We start from the raw sequence: 21,750 nt of genomic DNA, 5'->3' as shown, positions 1-21,750 counted from the left end.
CAGAACTAAGCTCATCTGCAGTACAGAGGGAAAAAATCCAGTCTCCCTAAATTGTACTAATCAATTTGCTCTTTAAAAAGGAAACTAATTTTCAAATATTCTGTGTTATTTTAAATGTATATCCAAACTGAAAACTTCTCATAAATGTTTATTAAGTCCAAAAGACCTTATGGTTGCTGGTGTTTGGAAAATCATTGTATCTCTCAAAAGATTTAGTGGTAAAGACCACTGCAGGCTCTTGTTCTCATTCTCAACAAAACAAAAAACAGGAGAATAATGAGCAATATATTATGTTAAAATAGTCAAATTTGGAGTGCATTTTATCTATTTTTGTTGATCCCACATGTGCTTCCAGGAAAGAAAGAACATAAACAGGCTGTCAGTGTCTGCACATCAGGACTTGTGGCACCTTGCAAAATAGTATATAAAAACTAAAATAGCTTAAAGTATATAAAAGCTAATTATTTCACATTATGCTTTTTAATATTTAAAGAGTATATAAAAGCACTTGCAAACATTGTGTAGCACTAGGATATGTGATCCCATTAATTCACAGTTCGACGACACCAAAAGTCCAAAGCACGTTTTAAAGTGATAAGTGATGAAAAGAATCTCAATATGCTGTACTGAATGTATGTAAGTAGATACTTTCACATTCTCTTGAATACAATGGCTACCAACAGATTTTGAAGAAAGCATGAATTCCCTCCAGAATCACTGAAGAATTTTCCCCATTTGGTGCAAAAATGCAGAGGGTGCAGAAATCCAGAGTATACCATACATGTTGCAGATGATGGTAAGTAACATAGTCCAGCATGAGACAGCTTAGTTAAGCACAGCTCTAGGAAGTATTATTTGTTTCTAGTATACTCTATTTGAGAGCTTTACACAAGGTCTATATCCCAAAGCCACGTGTTTATTAGCCAGTTCCACAATTATCTAATAGAAAATTTTATCCAATAAGAAGCCCAAAAGATAGTGTGCTCAAACTGACCCAAACTCTTCCAACATGTAGGGCTTCCCCATTGTGGCCATACTCTATGACACTCTTTAGGTCTTCAAATCCGTTCCAAATGATTTGAACAACAGATCCCTCACTGGATGCTTGACTGCTATTAGAATTAGAATGATTTTTGTCTTGCGTACTAGTCAAATGCTTTTGCTTTTCAAATGGCAGATTTTGTTTTGCTTCTTGATGACGCTGTCTTGGGGAAAGCAGCTCATTAATTTTCCCATAAGATACTACAGGATTTGGATCCAAATCAATAAATTCTAAATTCCACGGAAAAACATGAATAGCATTGCATTTCAGAAATGCATGAGTGGCGCATGCATTCTGTACGCTGGGAGGCTGGAACTGACACACTCTAAAAATGGAATCCATGTGAATTAAGTTCAGCAGCTTGTCTCTGAAGGTGCTCATTTCATCTTTATCACACAAAGTCTTTTGTTTCTGCTCAGATGTATGAGAGAAAATGCTCCCTATGAAATTCCATATATTTGGGAGAACATTTGAGCCAAACGTCACGTTTGCATCAGCCTTACTCTGTTCAAGGACTCCTGGCTTTAAGTAAGGTTGTTTGGCAAAAGGATCCTTTACTGTTTCTTCTTGCTCCATGTTATTTTTCACAAAACTTTTGAGAAAGATGTCACTTTCTGTGGAAGGTGTGCTGGTGATATTTTCCCCAAGTTCACGTATTTTGGGACATATCAGAAGCTCCGTGCATGGCTCTAATCTCCCATAGGAGGCTGCTGGCGTAAGTGCACCTGAGTATAAACAAAGCAGGTCAATGAATGCATCCACTCTTGCAAAACAGCTTACTCAAGGTGCCACAGGAGCCTTCACCATTGCTTACCAATTTTGATGTAAACGTGAGTGTGCTGTTCAACCCATACAGGAAAGATGGCTTCTGGAAATACTATTCGAATCTGGTCAAGAAGATGTTTTTCAAGAGAGGAAGCGTGCAGTTCCTGGGGAAATGTGATATTATAAATTAAATGCTGCATATATTTTTCACATTTGTTTGAAGATAAAAACTCTATGTCTCTTTCTAATACACTACTTGAAATATAAAATACAATTAAATCCCACCACATATAGTATTTCTGAAAAGAATGGGGCATTGTGCAAAAAACTGCTTGTGTCAGAATCTGTCATCTGTAAGAAAAGGACGTGAACAGCAGAAAGGGTTTTATTACCAGAATTTCCCAATCATCTGCTGAGAGTGGTTCCACTTCTACTTGCTGACAGGAGGAGACGTGGGAACAGGGTTCAAGAAATACCTGGCAAAAGTAGGACCATTTCAAAATATTTAACTTTTTATTTTTAAACATATAAAAGCTCCATCTTTAATTCAACTAGAAAACTGACATCTCCTCCCTCATACTTTTCCACTACTTTGAACATACATCTTCGTAATGACACTGGGTAATTTATAAGCAGAAGACAGATGTCAAACAGATTGAAAATGGACTGCATTCTGCACGCTTGGGGATTTCAGTAAACCATGAATGGAAGCAAATGTGAAAAGCATCAAGAGGTTTATCAGCTGACAACAATCAATCAATTTTTAGTGGATACTGATCATACAGTCATATCTACATTTTTTAATTTTTATTTTTAAATGTTGTGGACTTTAGAATGACGAAAACTTCATTGAGTTGTGCACAAATTTACATAGGGCAGAAACAGCTGAAAAAATGGAGAAAAAGTACAATACAAAAGCAAAACTAGCTCCTTTATGAATGGTTTCACAGGAAGCAGCCCCACTTCCACAGAACAGTTTCAAGGTCCTGTGTATCAGGAGGAATGATAAAAGCTATCGTGGCTCAGGCCTTTCAGAAAGCATTAAACATATATTTCAAAAGTCAATTTTTACCAAAGGTTCCACCGGACAGAAAGTAACAATTTTCAAACAATATAATGTCATACACTTTTAGATAAGCTTCATTAAATTTTTCTTGAGAGAAAACTAGTTACCTGTTCTCTGAGAGAGATTTATTTCAGGTCAGCTTTTATAAAAGTAACAATTGATTTAAAACTTCTCTAGGTCCTCCGTTTGAAGCAGAATTTGAGAGGAATATCTTTCCCCAACACAGTAATTAGAAGAGCATATTATTATGAAACACAGCAAGCATGCAATTCCTGAATCCAAAACAATGGCAAAACTACCTAATTATTCATTTATTCATTCAATTGTACAGAGGATTATTTTCAGGCAAGTTGGATGAGGTTTTCTTCAGTTTCCTTTGTCAATCATTTTTCTGTTGAAGGCCATTAATTGGTAGAACAATAAAGGGTAGTTACCTTGCCAGTGAATTAGTAAATAGAGTCAGTAAAGTTCTGCAAATAAAGACATAATTTATAGAGAGAATATGCTAAAAAAGTAAACGAGATAATACACTGCTTTGAGCCACATTCTTTGATATCTTCTATTATGCTGAATAAAATTTTCCATACGAGAGAACAAGTGTATGTGAATATACTACACAGTAATACTGTGTGGAGTAATACTTTTCTATTCTTGTTTGTTAAAATCTCTACCTGTTAATATAAAAAAAAAAAACCAAAAACATCTTGGATGTCGATATTTTAATAGTCCCATGTCAGAAAGCTCTGTCCTGACCCCTGGGCATCTCTTCAACCTCTGTCCAATGAAAGAATCATTTACAAGAAGTTTAACAGAATGTCCAAGAGTAAGAGGCCAATTTAAATACACATTCAAAGAGAGAGGACACACGGGGACTTATGGTGGAGGAGGGAAAAACAAAGGATGAAAATTTAAACCCCAAATAAGTCAAACAAGAAGAAATATGCAGTAAGTCAACAATTACTTTAAAATAACAGGAACTTCAGGGAAAATATTCTTGTGAGATAATTCCCAAATTATTTAATTGCTTAAAAGTATATTTTCCTAAAATTAATGGCACTGCAAATAGTGGCTCCAACCCTGCAAAGACCTACCCACAAGCTCATCCTAACATTATTTAGGCAACTGTTAATGATTTAATGAGCAAATCTTTTCATGTGTGAGACATTTCATGATGGTTAAGTTTTCTTATGAGCAGATATAAATGAAGTAACTGTCAAAATAGATGAAACAAGAAGGTCATAGCTAACTTGTAAATTATTACCTTTTCAGGTATCTTGCAATACACTCTTTACTTAAAGAAGAAAAAAATGCATTTCAAACCTGTTCTCCATCTGCAATGCCAAGTTTCTCTGCTAACTGTCTGTTAATCTCTGCATTTTCACCCTTGTGACCTCGATGCCTGATTTCCATCCAGCTCAAAAATATAGGCTGATGACCACAGGATACTTTCACAGCTTGGCCCTATAAGTTCCAAAGAAATAAAATGAGTTAACATCAATCAAGCTAAATAAGATTAGTCAACCTAAACTGAATTTGATTAGAGAGATCAAAGGAATTGAAAATATTTTATGGATTTTACAGGTCCTATTTTAACCAATATTCCCTAACAATACCTTGCAGCATTTACAACACGTTAGTAAAAGGTGTTTCCATTAGCAATGATAGAATTTTTTTTTTAATTCTGGCAGACTGACCAGCTTCTTACTAATGAAGACCTTCTTTATAATTCTTCTCCACAAACACTATTTGCACAACTCTCAACATAGAAGTGCATATTGGTTTCAAGTGTCAAACAGCTTTTAATTTTTATGGACTATTTTTAAGTAAGAAAAATAATCCCTCTTCCCTTCTTCTGTGTTAAAGTCTATCAAACAAATGCCTTCTAGAAATGTACAACTCTGCATTTATATTTCCCAAATGAGGAAAAAACATAAGAATATGCTTAAACTTCACATGTAATTGTAACATTTGCATGGACTCTAAGAGTGCTTTCATGAGCTGGGGAATATTTAAAATAAGTCACAAATCACATAAACTCAGACCAAAACGATTTTATCAATCTGTTACAGAACTGCTCGGCTATTCTGATTCCAAACTGAAAAATTTTAGTATGTTCAGTTAGTTTCTATATAAAAAGACTATATCCTACATTGTATCACTCAACTGACATTTTCTGTATTTTAATTACTATTTTTATGAAAATCAAGTGAGCACAACAATGTCCACTGTGGATATACCACAGACTCACTTGTTAACATAGTGATGTCTTCTGTTTTGTTCTCAACTGTATCTTAATAATTTCAAATATTATTTGACTTTTTGTAAATCTGAAAACATTTTCAGAGAATATCTACAATGGTTCCAAGATCCTTTTAGCAAACGTAATATTTAATTTACAGCTCCTCCCTGTATTCACCCAAATAAAGCCTCTGACCAAATATCGTAATCTTCACAGTGTTGAGTTTCATATACCATTTTGTCATCTACTTATCTATTACCTTCTGCAATTAGCTTTTCATTCCATTTAAGTTTTTCAATGATTTACTCAGTGTAATCAATTAACGTAATTATTTATCCCCTTTTTAACACTTTTATTAAAGAGTTTGCATTTAATATGCTATTTCTATCAAGATTTTGGAAATCATATGTTTTCATTTTGCAGCTCACATTAAGTAAAAGCAGGAGCCTGCCATAAGCAATTATATACAGAATGATGCTACATGACTTCAAAGCAATTACACTCCTTTTTCCTCTTTGTTGCCAACAAGTTTGTAAAACGTCCAGAAACCATAGCAGAAATGAAGCTCAGATTTATGCTGGGTTTCTTGCAACCTCACCAACCTTCTTCTACTACCCCAAAGAAAAAAAGAGCAGGTTTATACAAGTGATTTTGCTCTTGTGAAATGTCCCTTTTGACCTTGGGGAAGCAGCACGTTACACACACCGGGCGAGGCCAGCCTGGCCGAGAGGGGCTCTACCCCAGGACTGTCCCCGCCACCTCCACTCCTGAGCTTTGCTCCCATCTCCTCCTCCCCACCCGCTCATTCTCGCCAGTTTTCATCCTCTCTGTTCAGCTGGCCCATCCTTAATTCTCATCTTCATTGCCCAAGGGACACGCGCAGGCTTTGCTCTTGTCTTCACGTGTGAAACCTGATTTAAAATCTAAAGTGCACTGACTGCAACTGATCCATGTACTTAACAGGACTTTTCATGACGGGAGTCCCTTTCTGTACAGGATATAGCGAAAGGCTTACGTACACCAAGAACGAGGATTCTGCTTGGGCTTGCCACCCTACCTCCTGTCTGAAAGATTAACTTACACGTTATTCGGTTAATGCTGCTGTGAAAACCGGGTAAAATACACAGCGCCGAGCGCGGCGCAGATGCCAGCAGCGAAAGGCTGCGCTGGCAGATGAATTCCCACCTTTTCCGCATTTTGTTACGAAGAACGGGTGACGCCACGGGGCGGCTCCCGCGCGACCCGGCCCCCCCGAGGCGCCGCGAGGGGCGGGGGGGGTGTCCCCGTTACTACGGGCCCAAAGCAGCCGCGGCTCCGGGTGTGCGGGTGGGTGTGTGTGGGGGGGAAGGTGCGTCCCCCCCAAATGGAGGGGGAGACTGGCGCGCTCTGTCACCATTGCGACACGGCAGCTGGGGATGGGGAGGGAGGAGGGCTCTTTGTGTCACCATAGCAACGGGGTGCCGGAGGGGGTGGGGGAAAGCAGATGGTGCTCTCCCATAATCCTCTCCGAGTGAGTCGTCCCTCCGCCCAGGCCCCGAATGGGGTCGAACCGGTACCTGCTGCAGGCGGAGGCGAGAGGCCAGCTCGGGAGGCAAGTGCAGGAAGCAGTCCCGCGTCCCGCTCAAGACGACCGTCGCGGCGGCGGCTCCAGCTCCCCCTCCGCCGGGGTTGCCGCTGCCCCACATGCCGGCGCCGCGCCCGCTCCACCCGCGCGGGGAGCTGCCTACTCGGAGGCGGGCGGGCCGGGCCTTCCCGAAATCCCCCTGTCTTCCTCCCCGCCACCCCCGAGACAATGGTACGGCTCGCTGCCGGCCAATGCGGGCGCGGCAGGTACCCGCTGCCTGCCTCTGATTGGCTCCTCTAGCGAGGGCTTCGGCTCTTGCCGACTCCGTCGATTTCCCCCTCAGGCGGAGCCAAGGAGGATGCCGTCCGTTGCCTGATTGGGCTGTTCTCTCGGCGAGCAGCTAGCGCTGCCTGCGTGAGGCGCGGCGGCTGGTGGGAAGATGGCAGCCGGCGGTAGGAGCGGCGGTGGCGGGCTGGGCGATGCCTGCAAGCACCACGCGCAGCTGGGGGTCTGCGAGTCGCGCGCCAAGTACCGAGAGGGGCGGAGGCCGCGCGCCGTGAAGGTGGGGCCGGAGCCCGAGCCCGAGTCCGAGTCAGGGCGGCGGCGGCGGGTCCGGCCCCCCTCCCCTCCCTTAGCGCTGGTGAGGGTGTCGGCTGCGGTTTGTCGGGGTCGGGCAGGGAGCCCACCGGCCGGACTCTCCGTGCTCCGCCGCCTGCCCTCCCTCGCCGGTGCTTGTCCGCTCCATTCTCCTCTCCTCGCTGCCGAGGCGGGGCGGGGCGCGGGCTCAGGCGGGCGGCGGGGACCGAAGGAACAGTTGGGAGTTGGGTCTGGTAAATCAGTGACTCCCACGTTGCTCGGGGGCCCACCCGCCCGTGGGGAGGCGGGGGGGGGGGAAGGCCCGGCATGGCGGGCCCTGCCTGCTGCACCGCAGGGGCTTCTCGCTGCACTAGCAACGATGCTGGATTTGGTTTTGTGTGCGTAGTTAATGTATGTGCTGTAATGGCACCTTCTGGGGCTGCCTTCAGAAAAGGAGCGGGTAGGAGTGAGCTGCCATCGCAACAATTTCTGGGGCCTGTTTGCAGAGGCCGCATTTTATGATGGCAGTTTGGGAGCTGGTTTCCTGAGTGGTTCCTTCTTTGTCCTGCATTTGCAGGTTTTTTTGAGAAAGATGTGTAGCTCATGTGGTCTAAATGTTTGGTCGGGGGTTTTTTTGTTTGTTTTTTTTTTTTTTTTTTGTCTTTTTTTTTTAGCAAAATCAGAATGAGTTTTCTTTGATCTTGTGGCTTAGCTACCTATTGCATGTAGTGAGCTGTCACAGAACTTTCCTTGGAGTCAGTGTCACGTGACAGTTATCACACAAAGCAGAAGAGTGATTTGTTTGGTTTTTAACCTGCCAGAAGACCTTGTTTCTCTCAGAATCATACTTGTATCTGTCTTAAACGTATGCTGCTTGATCACTTTAGTGAGAGGACAGTTTTGTACACACATGATCTGCCCCAAGGAATCATCATACTTTTATTTTTCTTCCCCCCCGCCTTGTGTTTTACCTTTGTGACCTTTCTGCCTGTGAACAAAACAGGTTTTTCAGTGTTTTTATTTTGATAGTGCCACATATTAACTGCTTACTAGTCAGTCTTGCAAGGAAATTGGCTAGAGATTTAGAGATTTTACTTGGCAAATGGCAGTGCTCTGACCTGGTGCAGAATAGTCAACTCTGATTTGTGTTCTACTTTGAGTAAGAAGCTTGAGTTCAGTTCCTGCGCAGTGAAGATGTCCCAGTGTCGTGGTTTAGGCCTGATTGGCAGCCAACCGCAATGCAGCAGCTCTCTCTCCCTTCTCTTCTGGCAATAAGAAGGGACAGAGAGCCAGGCTTGGGGTTCAAGATAGGACTGGGATGGGGAAAAATCCCCCTTTTATGATCACGAGCAAAAGGCAGACTCATTAGGGGAAGAAAAAAACCCCATACATTTATTACAGACACTAACAACACATAACAGAGTAGGACAGTGAGAAGCATTGCCACATCTTGAGAACACCTTCCCCCCACCCCTCCCTTCTTCCCGGGCTCAGTTCTGCTCCTGATATCTCTACCTCCTCCCCCAGTGGCACAGGGGCAGGGAATGGGGGGTGCAGTCAGTGCTGCCACTTCCTTCATCTTCGGTGAGGGGAGTGTCCGAAACTTGTTCCTCCTGCACCATCGTGGTCCCCCTCTCACAGGAGACAGTCCTCCACAAACTCTCTCCGACTTGAATTCCTCCCATGGGCTGCAGCGTTCCCCACACTGCTCCATCATGGGTCACTAACTTCCTCCGACTGGATTCCCTCCCACGGCTGCAGCCCTTCCCGAGCTGCTCCGGCGTGGGACTCCCCCGCATGCTGCAATCCTCCCAGCGCTGAATTACAGCAGTGGGGCTGCCTTTTCCCACGAGACCCCGGCCTTCTTCGGGCACAGAACCTTGATCAGACGAGCAGGAACAACAGGCTGTAAATCAGTGTCTGCTCCACCGTAGATCTTCATGGGGGGGGGGGGGGAGGGGGGGCAGCCGCCCTGCTGTCTCACCACAGGATACAGGGGGGCCTCTGCTCCAGCACACCTCCCCCCTCCTTTCTTCCTCCGTTCCCCCACTGACCTTGGTGTTCATGCAGCTGCAGCAACTCCTCCTCACAAGTCCCGCTGCCCGTCACCACGTCCCTTCTTAAATACGTTATCGCAGAGGCGCAGCTGATTGGCTCAACTTCCCAAACAGAAGTGGAGCTGACGTGGAGCTGGGGGAGCTTCGAGAAGCTTCTCACAGGGGGCCGCCCCGATTGCCCCCTCCCCTGCCACCAAAAAACTCCACCACTTACTCAACCCAGAACACCCAGATAACTGCGCTTACTGCTCCTGCAAGAGTCCAAAGTCAAAATAGGGTACAGACAGATTTTCAGCATCCTGAGAGGATTTGAGGAACAAGAGAAAACAAAAAATTCCTTATGTTTGCAGCAAAGCAAGAATGTGAACATTTTAGAATATTTTTTTTTTCCCACAGGTTTATACTATCAACTTGGAATCTCGTTATTTACTAATACAAGGAGTTCCTGCATTGGGTGTTATGAAGGAATTGGTTGAACAATTTGCATTATATGGTGCCATTGAAGAGTATCATGCTCTAGATGAATATCCAGCAGAGCAATTTACTGAAGTTTATCTTATAAAATACCAGAAACTGCAATGTGCAAGGTATTGGACAGGGCAATAGCTGCCTCTCGCTGTCTTAATCTTCTACACCTTATTTCTTTACAAGAGAGTTGAAGTCAAGTCCTCAGTTTTGCCAATACAATTTAATTCCTTTCAGGGTGGCCAAGAAAAAAATGGATGAACGAAGTTTCTTTGGTAGTTTGCTACATGTGTGCTACGCTCCAGAATTTGAAACAGTCCAAGAAACTAGGGAGAAGTTGCAGGACAGAAGAAAGTATATAGCAAAAGCAACGAATCAAAGAGGTTTGTAATTAAAATTTCCTATAGAATCTTAACATCTTACTTCAGGGGTGGGTGGGATTTTGGTCAAAGTGCCCATTAAAGAAAATGCTTTTTATTTAGCTGTTTTAAAGATGCATTTTGTTTGTATCAGAATGGAGAAATCTTAAAATATTTAGAGGACTGTATCTTTTTCAAAGCAACTTTTCACTTTTGGTTAACACTAAAATAAAGAACTGCTTAAGCTTCAATAATGAAGTATTTCTTACTCTTTTTTTTTTTTTCTTTTCAAAATGTTACCAAGAATTTGAAGCACTGGCAGGAAATTTGGGATTATCTTTTCACCCTTCTTCCAATTTATTCAGGCATGCCCAAAGGGACAGTTTTGTAAGGGAAGTGACTATGCCAGACCCTTCAACAAAAGGTTTCTCCAACCTACACTGGAGGAATGCTAAGAATGGACTGGGTTTACAAAGGTTACTGTACTGCAGAGTTCCCAGGCAGCACTGAAGGCTGGGCAAGCTAAGAAATAAGCACATTGCTGAGCTCAAGCTTTGAATTTCTTGTGCTTATGTACTTTGATACCATTATGCATTGGATGAATAGTTCATGAGGATATTTAAAGGGAGTAAAATTATGTGATTTTTTTTTTTAACATCAAAACAACTTTTTTTCAGTTGCAAGGCAGCCTATTTTTCTTGAAATCATAACTAGAGGTAAAAATCACTGATTTGCAACATTATAAATATTTTCCTTGTGTTCTGAAAATTGTTGAAATACTTCTGCATAGGCATTCCTCACAAACTGGCAGAGGGACTAGGCTGAAAAACTTTAGTTTGAAAGATGCCACTTAAGAAAAAAGAATCACAGAAAGGTGGCTGCGACTGAAATATCACTGGTATTCCTTCTGTAATTGTATTAAATATGTTTTTCTTATGTGTTAGAACTAATAATGGCATAAAATAGTGAAGCTACTTTTTTGTTGTTTTAAAGATTGCTTTGTGTTAAAGAAGATAGAGGGGCCTAAGAAGACAGGCTCAGAGAACTCCAAGCACGACTGTCCATGGAGTGCAGCAAGATCATGTGCAGCCAGTAACTGGGATCCATCCAGCTTCAGGAGTTCTCACGGGGTATCCCTCAACATAGAGCATCCATCTGGGAATCATCTTCAGAGCCTGCTGACACTTCCTCATGACAACAGTTGTGGTGAAACTTCTGGGTACTTTGGTCAGAACACATCCCTAACTGCGAGTGTACATCCAGGAGGACATACTCCAACAACTTCCCTAATGCAGCAAAGAGCTGTTCCGATTGATAATGGAGTTGATAGGTTTATGCCTCGTACAACTCACCTGCAAGAACGTAAGAGGAAGAGGGAAGAAGGTAACAAGTTTTCCCTCATTGGAACAAGTGCAGACAATACCGAAGTCATTATTGGTCCACAGCTACCAGAAATACCTAAAGTGGATATGGATGATGATTCATTGAATGCTTCAGCTACATTAATTCGAAATAAACTAAAAGAGGTATGGATTCTGAAAGTTATGATATTTTCATTTTGAAACATACATATGTGTGTGCTATCCATAAAAACAGAAGACCCCAAGATAACTTAATTCAACATTTATTCAGTATTGTCAGTTTATTTGCCACTTAAGGCTAGTGTTCTTACTATTTAACTCTTTCATAATGCAGAATATTGCAGGCCATTCTATTCCATATCTTTTACACTATACTTCAGAAAGTATAAATGTCAGTGCATGGTCCTAAATGTTTCTCACTAAACTACAATTTTATTTTTTTTATTTTTTTTTTTTTTTTAAATGTGGGGAGGCATGATAACTTTGGAGATAGTCCTGCTGATTCCAGTGTGGTACTTGTGTCTGGTTTCTGACTGAAAGGGAGTGAGAAAAAAAAAAAAAAAGTCAGAGTTCAATGTAATTTTGCTCCAACACTTCTTATGGCATTAAAAGATGTACAGAACCAGAAATTCTATGCCAAGAAGCATGTCTTAAGTTATGTAACCTTTTATACAGGATATTAATCAATTAGCAGGTCAAACACTCCTGATACAACTTTCCATTTTAATTAAGATATGAAAAAGCTCCCTTGACTCTAACTAGACTGATTTGAAAGATCTTCTCTCCAGTCAAATTGATAAATAAGCACCCCTTATATTAAATAAAAGTCTAAAATATGTGTCAAAGCACACATTTTTGTTTTCCTTTCCCTTCCCTTCCTGAAATACCTGAGTTTAAAAAGCATACTAAACCTTACTTTGAAAACACCTCTGGTAGGGAGAGGGGTGATAAGATAGGTAACACTCTGTCTCCGAGTACCTCAAATCAGTTTGTGTGGTTAAAATACAAAAGCAGTACTGCTAGCTCTTGGGTTTCCTGAGTTTTACCTCTGTTGTGTTTAATGCTGCCTTTGGTGTTCTTTTTTCCCACCTTCTGCATGAAAATTCAATACTAGTGCGATTAGAGTAATACATCCCTCCCAATACTCAAATGTTGGAAACATGGCCTTGCTCTAAAACAAGCATAGAAAAAGGGATTGGTTACAGTTTACTAAGCATTTTTTTTTTCCCCAATTTAGGTAGCAGATTCTGTTTCAAGAACATCTGTGGAAAGCCCAGAGTGTAGCTCAGCCAAACCACTTGTAAAGCAGAGAAGAAGAATATAGATACTGCTGGCAGCATCTTCCAACAGTCCTTTTCTAAAGGATATAGTTTAAAATACCTATTTTTTTTTTAATATAAAAAAATAAAACTATTTTATACTGTATTTTCAAGCCATTCCCTGTTAAAAATTGTATCAATTTGTTTCTTGGAATGAACAAACCAGTATAATATATGGTTGTTACTGTCTTGTCCTGTGTACCTCGTACTATACCATATTTCATAAATTATTGAAGAACTGTATTTAGATAGAGTAATAGAAGTAAATTCTATTTATTCAGTAGCTTTTACAGTAAAGGAATATTGAAACTTAGTAATAGTTTCAAGTTGCTCCTATTTTTACTATACCACGAAGAATGGTGAAGAAAAAACCTTTCCAACAGTATTCCACTTAGAGTTACAGTCTACGAGTTTCCCGGAAAGTTTTCTGTTCAAATGCCATACTGCTCTGTTAAAAAGAAAAAAAAAAAAAAACAACAAAAAACAAACAAACAAACAAACAAACAAAAAAAAAAAACAAAACAGAAAAATCTTCAATTAACTAAATGATTTAAATTTATTTGGCAAAGATGCTAAACTGAAAGCTGTAAGCAGTGACAGTACTTGCACTTAGGCTACCTCTTGCCTTTTTAGCCTAGAAAAGGTACATTCTGTAGCATTAATGATGTCATCACCGAGAGACCAGTCAGATCATTCAAAGTTATAATTGAAGGGGAAATTCAAATTGTAACCACTCAGCAGCAGTAATGTGTGACCAGGGAATGATCTGGCATGGAGGCAAGAAGGCCCAGCTGCAGAAGGAGTTAAACTGGCTGGAAGAAGGAGTGCCATAGACTGAGCTGTCTTAATGGAAAAGAGGGGCGTTTCCCTTGGTGAAGTGATAACTCCCCGCAGCACTGTGTTGTAACAACCCTGGAGTGGGAGTGCTCAGGGGCCACCGTGGGGCAGCAGAACCCGTGCTGTGGGCACGAACCCAGTGCTGGAGCCAGGTGCCCCATGCTGATGCTCACAGGATTGGGTCTGGTACAAACGTATCTAAGGCATCAGCTCACAGCACATCTTTGCAGGCTCCTTGTAGAACCGCTTATGGTGGTAGAACTCTGTCCAATATGTTGTTTCTTACATTTTTTTGAAATACATTTCAATACAAATGAGTGTTTGTGTCAGGTGGTACAATTAAAATTCCCCTGTGTAACCCCACTGGGAAATCTAGCAAGTTAAGAGGTTTTCTTCCTGCAAAGCTCATAACTGAAATGTATTTATTGCTTTTAGAGCTTGAAAGTGCATGTAAATGGAGTTCTCTTTTAACAGTGAAACTAGAGACCTAGTAAAAAGTCAGCAGTTGGTCAGAGTACAGAACAGAGGGCAAGAAACAAGCTCAGTTTTCCACCTCCTGCCATTATTAACCTGAATTGTATACCTGCTTTATCACCAACACTGACAGAAACCAAATAATTTTTCTATGCTGATTAGTGAATGTAATTTTGTTTAGAAACTTTGTAAAACATTTTCACTGCTGTAAAAACCAAAATACTTACCTGGGTTTCCCCAAACCCTTGGAAGTCTTGACTGCCTGCCAGGAGAAGTCTGGCATTTTGGGAGCAGCTGCTTTGCAGCTAATGTGGTGTAAGACAGCCTGCAATCAAGGCTGCCAGACTCCTCCCTGTCCTCCAGCCCCCAGGCAGGTGAGCTAGCAGGAAGTGTAGGTTTCCAGCAAATGAAAGCTTGTCCTGTTCTCAGCAGTTTTACACGACTTTGCTGTTTCTAGGACTCACTGCATGTATTTCAGAATTTTGTTTTTCTTTATGAAGACACAACTTTCAGTATTTAAAAATGACACACAGTTCAAATAGAGTAATGATTATTGGATTAGGAAAAAATTATAGAGCAGGAAACCTTTCCACAGTTGAACTTAACACTGAGGAAATGAGCATGTTCTAAAGTACCGTCTTCCAAAAAAAAAAAATCTGAATTGAATTAGATGTATTGCTAATAAATAAAGCCCAGTTAGATGCAATTAAAACACAGCAGTGCCACACTCAGATGAACACTCTCAAGGTACTTTTTTCAGGAAGTTACCAGCCTCTCTCAAAAGAGGCCACAAGTGAAGTGTAGGCAGTGTTGCCATCAGCTGACAGGGGCACTGAAGAAAGAAAAGTAAAAGTTGTATTCCTGGAGAGCTTTCACATAAGCAATTCAAGAGAGTGGTCTCACTTTCTTAGTCTGAGAGGGTGCTCATTGAGGATCATTCATAATATTGCTGCCCCAGGACAGACAAACGCTGAGTAACAGTGTGTTCTTGTATTCTCTGGTACCAGTGTTTGTATAAGGAAACACCAGTGCTGTGAAAGGTAGACAGGGACTCAGTGTGTGTGTAGCACACCTGAAGCACTTATCAGTTGACATCAGCAGGCCCCGTGTAATGACAATACCATAATATGTATATCTTCTAACCAACAGTACAGGAAGCATTGCACTCTTTTTTTAAACTCAAGGATGTACCTTTATGTCTGGCAAACATGGTCCAAAGGCTTCTAAGAGAAGAATTTCATCTCTCACTGCTTTTTCAAAGTCCACAAAAGAAAGCCTGCCGTCGTGATCATAGTCCTACAAAAGGAAGGGAACAGAATGCTTCAGCAAAGGATGATTACTTGTAGTAACTGGATTTTTGTTTAACAGGTGTTTTATTGACACGGATTCTATTTTTAGTTTCATTGTATGCAAAAATAATGGTCTTTGGGCCGTCAGTCTCTACCTAAAGCATAAAAGGTGAAGCAACCTGATAGGGCTTTGCTAACCAAATTGTAGAGAAGGCAAAACTTTAACGTGGGAAGAGGCTGAGCTGAGAATTGTATGGACAAACCTCAAGCAGAATTGCACTGAGATAAAGTAAAAGTAGGAGACTTAAAAGTAGGAGAAGATGTTAGGATATATTCTGTATACGTATTTACATCATGAGTGCACCTACAGCCTATTCATGAGGCTGGAAATACTTTACCCTAGTAGTTTCTACAGCAGGCATGCTTCTGCCCTGTATTTTTCACGTACAGCACCCAGAAGCATATGGTGGAGTACGCTGACGCCAGCCCACGTCTTTTGTACTGCAGAGTCTCAGCATAGCAGAATATTCCTCTGGGGGTAGAAAAAGCATCCTTGTGTTTTTAGAATTTCTGCAATTTGAAAACCTATTTCTACTGATGTGGCTTAAAACACCAACAAATGCTACGGTGAGCATAAGTACTTCTTTAAACCATATAAAATAAAGGCTTTAAGTGAAGATTGATGGGTGGATATGATTAATGTTCAAGGCACAGGGCCAGCTCCAAATTTCTGAAGATCAAGTCATGGAACCACCATAGCTGGTGAACATGCAGGGAGCACAGGTTCTAACGGCCAGAAAATCAGAAGCAAGGAGCTATGCAGACAGAGATTCCCAAACAGGAAAACCTGCTGCTGGATGCTGAAGAGAAACAAAAGTGGCTGGGTACCCTCTACCTTTTACATTCCTCAGCACAAGGGAGAGCAAGGCATGAGCATGTTCATTACAAATACTTTTAAGTATGAAAACAGTATCATGGGACTGGACATATGCTTAGTCACAATGCCATGGTACCTACAGGCAGTTGCCCCAAGAGTAATTTTTTCGTCTTTGAGTGACGGACTCCACAAATGCGTTTTTGGGTATCTAATAGTTGTTTAGTTATTTGAGATGGGCAGCAATATCCTACTTGGACAACTGCCCAGCAGCCAAATCAGATCTGGACTTTCCTCAGAGCTTTATTAAGTTCTCTTGGAAAAGCTGAAACAGGATTATGTACATGATTAGTTTGTAATATATTCTTACATATATGAAAATTCATTCTGTCTAGAGCACAGCACTTCTGCTTGGATTAGCACAGCCCACTTAACAACTGCCCAGGACATGAGGCTGCTCATTTTGGATGCAACCTGCAGGAAAGCTGAGCATGTAGGTGCTCCAAAGATTAACAAATTGCTGAGTCATAGCTTGCTTTCTGCGTGAGACTAGACTCGGCATTGTCAAGAACAAATAGTAAGATGGACCTTTCAGCTGAGGGTATGCAAATGGGGTGGGTTTGAAAAATAGAAAAGAAGGGGTTAAATAAAAGGAGTTGGGATTCAAGACCCGGTTTTAGGTGAGATTTCAAACACCACCATAGGAGGGGAGGTTATATTTCTTGATTTGATGAAAATGTTGAAACACAGTCCCTGACTGATCTGGACATCTTAGATTAATCAAGGTAAGAAAAGTTTTACATTAATAACCTTGAGGTTACTATTCTAATACAGTATATAAATTGGCTAAAGACATTTGATCAATTGATAAAACACAACTGTACTTAATAATAAAGCTACCGCAGATGCCTCCCACTGGAACAAATGCAGCTTCTGCTTTTGAATTTTAGACTTTTGACTGGGCTTTTGTTTTGACTGGACATACAGATAGCTGTATGCACACATACACATGTTAGTTTGTACATAAAGTTTATAATACATTCATATAATAAATTAACAGTTTCACATAAGGATACTGGACTGGGACTCATTAGATCTGGATTATATTGCTGGCTTTCCTTAGGAGACTTGTTCACTGCAAGTACGTAACTAACTCTGTGACTCAAAATACCACTGTAAAACAGACACAGTATTTTGTTACCTCATAGGAATGTTCTAAGGTTCAGTTAATGAATGTTTGAAAGACACTCAAGTATCACAATGAGTAAGTACTTGCCATTTTCTTCAGCACTATGTCTACCAAGTCCTTAATTCCCTCATCAGGATCTTCTTCTGATGGTTGTTTGAGAAGGCTGTTTTTCAGCATTTGAAACATTTCCTCTCTTGAAATGTATCCATCACCATTCAGGTCGTAAACCTCAAAACAGTCTTTTTGAAAGATAAATCAATTTAAAGTTCATACAAACTATATCACACACCATTAAAGCTATCTGTTACCTATAGACAGAAAATGTCAATTATATGTTGTACAGCATAACGTCCCCGTTATTTCAGAAGCGGAGTTAGAAAAGTAAAGGAAAAGGAAGAATGAGCTGTACTAGCATGAAAAAGACAACCGAAGTATCCCTTAATGCAAACAGAAAATCCCTGTAACACAGTATTTTAAGGCTGAGTATCTGCCTAATTCCTCTTCTAATTGTTTCTACTTTCCTGGAATCAGAAATCTAAGACCATAATAAACGTTACTATCCTTCACAAAAGGTATTTAAACAAACAAACAAACCTCTTCAGTTTTGAAACATAAGAGGATTTTTTTTTCCTGACAAAGACTATGTCTACAGTGAAAAAATGTACTTATGACAGACAACACTGTGTATCACTATGCACTAGTACATTCTATAGTGCTTACAGCAGAGCTGCACATTTTACTGCTTGTAGTTGTACTGACATACTGAATTACATCTGGGCACACATCCTAGTGCTGTGACATCCCAGGCCACCTTCCAGATAAATTTATATAGTTGCATTAGGGATGGCTGATGCTGCAACCTAGGAACTATGGGAACACCAGGCTGTCATTCTCCTTTTTCTATTAAGTGTTTTTTCCCCACATATCCTATTTTTTTTTCTGCTTCTTAAAATTCTAGAGTTCTTGCTATTTTTTTTCTCCCCTATCTTTCTCCATCATTACTGTGGAGGTTCTTATGACCATCTTATAAACAGACTCAGTTTTTCCATCTATGCTTCCAAGCTGAACAGCTGCTGGAATTAATGCAACTGCTGCTGTCCCCTCATTGTGCCAGTAAATGAATGTTGGCACAGGTCTCGGTTGGCTTCAGATCGTGTTATTTAGCCAAAATCACCCTTGAGCTACATCTGCTTCTTTCTAGTTTTGGGTGTGAATACAAAACCACATATCCTGTCAAAACTGTATATTGTAGGACAATCTTTAGTTCAAATGCTGGTTTTCGTAAGCAACAAAATAACGTGGCAGCTGTGATAAGGCCAGTTTACACAGAAAACCCTTTGTCTCAGAAAAGCCATTTCAGAACTCAGTTTCATTGCATTAAACTATACAAAAGAAAACTTTTCAATTAACAAATACTTTATAAGAGTAACTACTAAATTATAACAAAATCAATGTGTAATTTAATAGTCATGAATTCAATGATTACTACTAAATACTAGCATACAGATAAATCTTACATTTAATCCTTTCTTCCAATGTCCCCCGAAGAAATACTGATAAGCCTTCTACCCATTCCACCACACTGATGCAGCTATCATTGTCTTTATCAAAAGTGCGGAACACTGGGAAGTGTATTAGATACATTTTAAATTTATATAATAGGAAACACAATGGAATATTTTCTTAAATCCAATGAAAATATAAACCAGTATTTTTTATGAAGATGTTTCTCTGCTTTTACCAAGGTATGATTACCCTTCTTGAATCTTTCTAGGATGTAACAACGAAGGGGATTTTGTCCCTCAGTTTACTGATCTTTCACTCCAGAATCCTGATGAGATAAGACACTTTATTTGATGTGTTGCTTTTCTGACTTAACTACTTAACTGTAGTTAAGTCAGAAGGAAGTATGCTTCCATGCAGATGTTAACCAAATAAACCAATATCCCTTACACTAAGGCACAGGTGCATACAGAAGATTTTAATTACTAGGTTTTGTCTCTGAACATCTTGAAGAAAGTAATCCTAGAAACAATACATAAACATTTTAAATAAACAGAAAAATAACCTTCTCCTGTCCTTCATGTACCAAAATTGTTTTTCTTCTCCCTTCCCTAAGAAACTTTCAATCTTGCAGCTTCACTATTCATACAGCCTGTAATATAGTACTTCGTATCCAAGATACAATGTAAAGCATCAAGTAACATCTATAATAATTCATATTTTAGAATGTTAATTAGTATGTTGGCTGTATGAACACCTCTACATGCAGAGCCAAGCATTCTGGAATTGGAAAACAATACATTTGCAAACTGAAACCAGCCCCCTTTTATGTAAGCTTGACTTGTTGCATAAATTGCCAACAAGTTTTTATTTTATGGCATTTAAATAGCCCTCATGATAGAGAACAGGAGAAAGTTGAACCAAGGGGTGACTAATAGCAGCCTGAGACTGAAAGGAATGGCAGATTCATGCCTCTTCCACATCCTCCTCTAGACACCTGTACCTTAGAGATCATTCATGTGACTTTCACAGCAACTGCATATGGGACCCTCGCATTATGAATCTGTGAAATCACAGTATTTTCAAGCAGTTATTTGGCTCATTACTCTCATCTCCCTGTACTGTCTGCCTAGTCCCTTCAGTGCTGTTCACAGCACCTCTATTCCAGAAGTTACCTGCTCTAACAGAATGCCTTTCTGGGACCTCCAAGTCTGAGTGAGAGCTGTCCACCAGCAGCAGTGGCTGCAGTTCTGGGAGAAAAGAGCGAGGTGACACCAAGCTGCCCTCTTTGGTCACCACACCGCAGCGACTGGGCTAGAAACAGCCATAGGGTAGCACTACAACTGCCTCTGGCCGGTCTCCCTCGTACAAGAGCGTGAGCTACTCTGAACTAAGGGAAACCATATCTATCTATCTATCTATCTATCTATCTATCTATCTATCTATCTATCTATCTATCTATCTATCTATCTATCTATCTATCTATCTATCTATCTATCTACCTACCTACCTACCTATCTGTCTCTCTCTCTCTCTCTCTATCTATCTCCTTTACTCAGTAGCTCCTTAGCATAACTCTTCCTTTGCTGTCCTTGCAGCGATTAAATGGCACCATTTCATCTAGGCATGCTCACTGGGTCAACAAGGTCGAACTCAAATCTCACATCTTTTTTTTAGACCTCTCAGTCTCACCTCTGTCCATGATCATGTCGTCCGTCATGCCAAAGGAGCTGTGCAGGGTGTCTCTGAACATGTTACGGTCAAAGCCGACGGCGGCAAAGCGGCTGCTGGACTCGGCCACCAGCTTGTCGAAGAGTTTGACCAGACATTCCACTTCGCTTTTATTAACTGCCCAGCCGGAACACAAGCGAACATATTTTATAATTTAAGCTGGTAAAAACACACGGCAGGCACAGGGAAGCTGCCAGGTCAGGACATCTCCGGTGTTAACCGATGCTCCCCCGCCCCGTACCCGCTGTCGCAAAGGGGGCGGTGGCAAGTGCCCCCCTTGCGGGGTGAGCGGGGAACGCGGCCGAAGAATGCGCGCAGGGACGAGGGGAGGCGGCCGGGAGCAGCGAACGCCCCTCAGGCGGCGGCACCGGCACCGGCAGCCCGCCGCTCCCCTCAGGCGGCCGGGCCGTGCGCAGCCTCCAGACTCGCCCGCAGCGCTCGGCGGATCGCCCCCCGCCCCGACTCCCAGCGCTTGGCGGATCGCCCCCCCCGCCCCGACTCCCAGCGCTCGGCGGATCGCCCCCCGCCCCGACTCCCAGCGCTCGGCGGATCGCCCCCCGCCCCGACTCACAGTGCTTGGCGGATCGCCCCCCGCCCCGACTCCCAGCGCTCGGCGGATCGCCCCCCGCCCCGACTCACAGTGCTTGGCGGATCGCCCCCCGCCCCGACTCCCAGCGCTCGGCGGATCGCCCCCCGCCCCGACTCACAGTGCTTGGCGGATTGCCCCCCCGCCCCGACTCCCAGTGCTCGGCGGATCGCCCCCCGCCCCGACTCACAGTGCTTGGCGGATCGGCCCAGCGACTCCACCAGCTGCTGCAGCCTCTTCCTGCTCATGGCGGCGGGGTCTCCGCTCGCCGCTGCCCCGGCAACGCGGGCCCGGCCCTGCCGCCTGGTGACACTGCCGGGTCACGCATAAATACATGTCTCTAGGCATAACAAAGAGAAACTTTAACATACATTAAAAAAAATAGCAGTTGCTGGGTGTCAAACTTCTAAATTTGTTTCTGGAAAGAAGAGCTGAAAATTAACTACCACATACA

At 42.0% G+C, this 21,750-nt stretch overlaps 3 protein-coding genes across 7 annotated transcripts in view; 1 reads left to right on the top strand and 2 right to left on the bottom strand.

Annotated features, from left to right (window-relative positions):
- PEX1 (peroxisomal biogenesis factor 1) overlaps window positions 1-6,945 on the bottom strand; it is a 28,913-nt gene extending 21,968 nt beyond the window's left edge. Inside the window, exons 1-5 of one of the 2 annotated variants that reach the window (XM_032991355.2) lie at window positions 6,669-6,945; window positions 4,194-4,334; window positions 2,200-2,283; window positions 1,857-1,971; window positions 995-1,767 (exon numbers count right to left, since the gene is read on the bottom strand). In XM_032991355.2, the coding sequence (XP_032847246.2) occupies window positions 995-1,767; window positions 1,857-1,971; window positions 2,200-2,283; window positions 4,194-4,334; window positions 6,669-6,797 (1,242 nt within the window). In that variant the 5' untranslated portion in view covers window positions 6,798-6,945. The remainder of the gene's footprint in view (window positions 1-994; window positions 1,768-1,856; window positions 1,972-2,199; window positions 2,284-4,193; window positions 4,335-6,668) is intronic. The other variant, XM_032991354.2, reaches the window with a different exon arrangement.
- Window positions 6,946-7,100: 155 nt separating this feature from the next.
- On the top strand, window positions 7,101-12,986 carry RBM48 (RNA binding motif protein 48). Of its 3 annotated transcripts, none has more exons than XM_032991356.2 (5): window positions 7,101-7,238; window positions 9,706-9,896; window positions 10,012-10,157; window positions 11,127-11,659; window positions 12,732-12,986. In XM_032991356.2, exons 1-5 carry the CDS (start codon window positions 7,116-7,118, stop codon window positions 12,816-12,818), a joined length of 1,080 nt encoding a protein of 359 aa, XP_032847247.2. In that variant the 5' UTR covers window positions 7,101-7,115; the 3' UTR covers window positions 12,819-12,986. The 3 variants fall into 3 exon arrangements, with proteins under 3 accessions (XP_032847247.2, XP_042657710.1, XP_042657711.1); XM_042801776.1 differs by lacking the exon at window positions 12,732-12,986 and adding an exon at window positions 11,967-12,007; XM_042801777.1 differs by lacking the exon at window positions 7,101-7,238 and adding an exon at window positions 7,265-7,506.
- On the bottom strand, window positions 11,742-21,561 carry EFCAB1 (EF-hand calcium binding domain 1). 2 transcript variants are annotated; one of them, XM_032991360.2, is made up of 7 exons: window positions 21,487-21,561; window positions 20,672-20,827; window positions 18,994-19,098; window positions 17,564-17,715; window positions 15,316-15,420; window positions 13,186-13,261; window positions 11,742-12,027 (listed from the first exon to the last, which is right to left on the bottom strand). In XM_032991360.2, the coding sequence occupies exons 1-6, from the start codon at window positions 21,542-21,544 to the stop codon at window positions 13,211-13,213; spliced, it is 627 nt and encodes a 208-aa protein (XP_032847251.1). In that variant the 5' UTR covers window positions 21,545-21,561; the 3' UTR covers window positions 11,742-12,027; window positions 13,186-13,210. The 2 variants fall into 2 exon arrangements, with proteins under 2 accessions (XP_032847251.1, XP_032847253.1); XM_032991362.2 differs by lacking the exon at window positions 11,742-12,027 and having other exon boundaries at window positions 13,071-13,261.
- Between the last annotated feature and the right edge of the window lie 189 nt (window positions 21,562-21,750).

This window comes from Tyto alba, unplaced genomic scaffold (assembly GCF_018691265.1).
Source record: "Tyto alba isolate M040663 unplaced genomic scaffold, T.alba_DEE_v4.0 Super-Scaffold_38, whole genome shotgun sequence".
In the NCBI taxonomy this organism is placed as follows: domain Eukaryota; kingdom Metazoa; phylum Chordata; class Aves; order Strigiformes; family Tytonidae; genus Tyto; species Tyto alba.
The sequence above is the reverse complement of the archived record's forward strand: the minus strand, read 5'-3'. Positions and strand labels throughout refer to the sequence as shown.

Bases quoted from the DNA above. Each gene is read 5' to 3' on its own strand.
- RBM48 (XM_032991356.2), top strand. From the start codon at position 7,116: ATGGCAGCCGGCGGTAGGAGCGGCGGTGGCGGGCTGGGCGATGCCTGC. The intron at 7,239-9,705 runs GTGGGGCCGGAG...TTTTTCCCACAG, and splicing joins GGAGGCCGCGCGCCGTGAAG to GTTTATACTATCAACTTGGA. The intron at 9,897-10,011 runs GTATTGGACAGG...AATTCCTTTCAG, and splicing joins CAGAAACTGCAATGTGCAAG to GGTGGCCAAGAAAAAAATGG.
- EFCAB1 (XM_032991360.2), bottom strand. From the start codon at position 21,544: ATGAGCAGGAAGAGGCTGCAGCAGCTGGTGGAGTCGCTGGGCCGATCC. The intron at 15,421-17,563 runs GCAAGTACTTAC...TTCCTTTTGTAG, and splicing joins ACATAGTGCTGAAGAAAATG to GACTATGATCACGACGGCAG. The intron at 13,262-15,315 runs GTACATCCTTGA...TCTTTTTAACAG, and splicing joins CATGTTTGCCAGACATAAAG to AGCAGTATGGCATTTGAACA.